Source organism: Octopus sinensis, linkage group LG30, assembly GCF_006345805.1.
Source record: "Octopus sinensis linkage group LG30, ASM634580v1, whole genome shotgun sequence".
Classification (NCBI taxonomy): Eukaryota; Metazoa; Mollusca; class Cephalopoda; order Octopoda; family Octopodidae; genus Octopus; species Octopus sinensis.
The window spans coordinates 550,133-553,480 of NC_043026.1; the positions used below are offsets into that span (position 1 = coordinate 550,133).

Consider the following 3,348-nt stretch of genomic DNA (forward strand, 5'->3'; position numbering starts at 1 on the left):
ATTAGCCGAATGTTTCAATATCTTATTTTTATAGTGATTTATGGCTAGCCTTATGTCGTGTTGTGAAGGTGCATGGCTCAGTGGTTAGACGGTCGAGCTTTCGATCGTGAGGTTTTGAGTTCGATTCCAGGACCGGGCTGCGTGTTGTGTTCTTAAGCAAGACACTTTATTTCACGTTGCTCCAGTTCACTCAGTTGTAGAAATGCGTTGCGACGTCACTAGTGCCAAGCTGCATCGGCCTTTGCCTTTCCCTTGGATAACATCGGTGGCGTGGAGAGGTGGGAACTAGTATGCATGGGCGACTGCTGGTCTTCCATAAACAAACTTGCAGGGACTTGTGCCTCGGAGGGTAACTTTCTAGGTACAATCCCATGGTCATTCATGACCTAAGGGGGGTCACCCCTTCACCCTACGCCGTATTGCAGCTTAAACCAGTTTTCTGTTCAAAATTGGCCGAGAGCTTTTTGAAACATTGTTCTGATTTTCTTCAGTTCTGTTGAGTCTTCCAGTGTATTGTCTATGTAATAAATTTTCTCTCCATTTTCCCTGTAACATATTTTGAAATGCTCTTTATATCTTTCTGTGTTTCTTTTTTTTTTTTTATAAACTGTGCTATTTTGCTTTTCATTATCTAAATATTTTTCTTGAATGCATTTTCTTTCTAGTTTGAACTCCGTTGTACCCTCATATATATGGATACATGTCGTAATAAAAACTACAAGTCTTCTTAAATACAGCTACCCAGGTTTTCCTGGACGATATAACAATTTATTTCGCCATGTATCAAGTTGAAAACAAGACCGTTTTTCAGTTGCCTTTTATATCAATATCAATATCAATATATATATATATTATATATATATATTATATATATTTATATATATATACATATATCCTATCTATCTATCTATCTATCTATCTATCTATCTATCTATCTATCTATCTATCTATCTATCTATCTATCTATCTATCTATCTATCTATCTATCTATCTATCTATCTATCTATCTATCTATCTATCTTTCTATCAATATATCTATAAATACCCATAATATAATATATATATGCATATATATATATATATATATATATATATATATATATATATAATATATGTACACACACATATATATATATTATATATATAATATATATGTTATATATATAATATATATAAATGCAATATATTGTATATATGCATATATATATATGTATATATATAATATTATATATATATATGTATGTGTTATATATATAAAATATATATATATTATATATATATATATATATATATATATATATATATATATATATATATATCACTGAAAGTCTAATTCACACCAATATTTTATCTGTAATTTATTCCTGGTCGTTCGTCAAATTTAGTCAGGATTAGTTGTCAGTCTCGTCTGAAAGCTTATGCATGAAGTGTTTAAATTGTAATTAACAATTAACCATGTTTTTAATGACTATATTATATACTCACCCTGTTCACATATCCATACTGGGCAGCAATGCGTTGGCATATATATCTGGACACAGCCGTTTACAATTGACGGTGCATTCGTGTGACATAATTTCTGACATACCAACGTACCGTCACGACAGGAACAGACTTCGTTGCATCCATCACGAATTGTGTCACCATGTTTTAAAGTGACGTTTTGGTGTTTGCAGTTAGCTTCTGTAAAAATATAAAACGGTGGAGTTTAGTGAAATATCTTTCCCAACTGCATTGACAGATAAAATAGAAAGACAGAGGGAAATATCGACAATACATATATCTTTGCACATACTTGCATACACACAAACGCACTAAGACTCTATTCCTTAGATCGTAGGCAAGAAAGATATACCATAATATACATCTGGAAGATCATGGAAGCACTTGTTTCAAACTTTGGTATCGAGAGTTACACAAATACTAGAACTGGGCGCCACTGAATAGTGCAAAGGACTCCAAATTTGCCATCAAGATGTAGGACAAAGATACTGCAATATCCTGGGCTTCAGAGGTCCACAGCTCGTCAATATCCTCCCGAAGGACCTGAGAGACAAGCATGGGGTGGATGTAGGTGTCTTCAAAATAAAGCTAGGCTTCTTCCTGTCAGGTGTCCCAGATGAACCAACTTCGCGGCAGGAAGTGCAGATGAGGGCAGCTGCATCAAATTCTCTCATGCACCAAATGTCAATTGCTAAAAAGCATTCGTGAAACAAAATTATGTAGCAACACCAAATGGCGGTGCCCCAGCATGGCCACAGCTCGTGAGCTGAAGCTAGATGAAATAAAATAAAAAAATAAAATATATTTTGGACACCCAACAGGACGGAAAGCAAAACCTGTCAAAGGGTAGATTTTTTAAATTTTATTTCATCTAGCTTCAGTTCACGAGCTGTGGCCATGCTGGGGCACTGCTATTTGGTGTTGCTACATAATTTTATTTCACGAATGCTTTTTAGCAATTGAAATTTGGTGCATGAGAGAATTTGATGCCGCTGCCCTCATCTGCACTTCCTGCCGCGAAGTTGATTCATCTGGGACACCTGACAGGAAGAGGTCCAGCTTTTGTAGAGTCAACGATCATCCAACAGCTGAGGGTATGAGACCCCTACTCTTTGTTTAGACATTTCTGCAAGAGAAGAAAACTCCTGACATAACACCTGCGACTTCATTTGCTCCCGTTGATATAGACTAGTACTGGTTCTATGTCAGGTCACCTGTGAGGTCCCTAATGAGGGCTACTGATAACATGGAACTAGAACTGGTTCTCTGTGAGGTTCCTTATGAGGGCTACTGGTAATATAGAACCCAGTTCAACGTGTTGCATGGTCGTGTAGTCGGCGACTAAAGCGGCACCTACCCTAGGCGAGGAGGGTTGCTAGAAACTCAACAGGACTAAAACAAAACCTGTCAAAAAGGACCGATGAACCTAGTGTAAGTTCTCCAACTATCTAGCTTACATTATCCCACTGAATTTTTGAATTCCTTGAAGCCGTCAGGTGTACCTCCACATATTCTTACTCTTCAAGTAGGTAGCCATGTTATGCTGATAAGGAATTTAAATCCATCGACGTTGTGCAACGGTACACGCCTTGTTATCACAAAATTACTTCCCAATGTCATTGGAGCAACGATTATGACCATCTGTGGTAAAGGTCAAGACTTCTTCATACCGCGAATTCCCCTTGTACCTTCGACTGCTGACTTACCGTTCGCATCCCTCAGAGTGCAGTTTCCGATTAGACTCAGTTATGCCATGTCCATTAATAAGTCCCAGGGACAGTCGGTGTCTGTCGTTGGACTTTACTTTGCCGAACCATACTTTTCATACGGTCAGCTGTACGTTGG

The 3,348-nt window shown here is 37.2% G+C and overlaps 1 protein-coding gene across 1 annotated transcript in view; it reads right to left on the reverse strand.

Moving 5' to 3' along the window:
* The window catches only part of LOC118768483, a 30,730-nt gene extending 27,690 nt beyond the window's left edge, over positions 1-3,040 (reverse strand). Inside the window, exons 1-2 of the mRNA XM_036515100.1 lie at positions 3,022-3,040; positions 1,486-1,683 (exon numbers count right to left, since the gene is read on the reverse strand). Coding sequence (XP_036370993.1) covers positions 1,486-1,683; positions 3,022-3,040 — 217 coding nt within the window. The remainder of the gene's footprint in view (positions 1-1,485; positions 1,684-3,021) is intronic.
* Between the last annotated feature and the right edge of the window lie 308 nt (positions 3,041-3,348).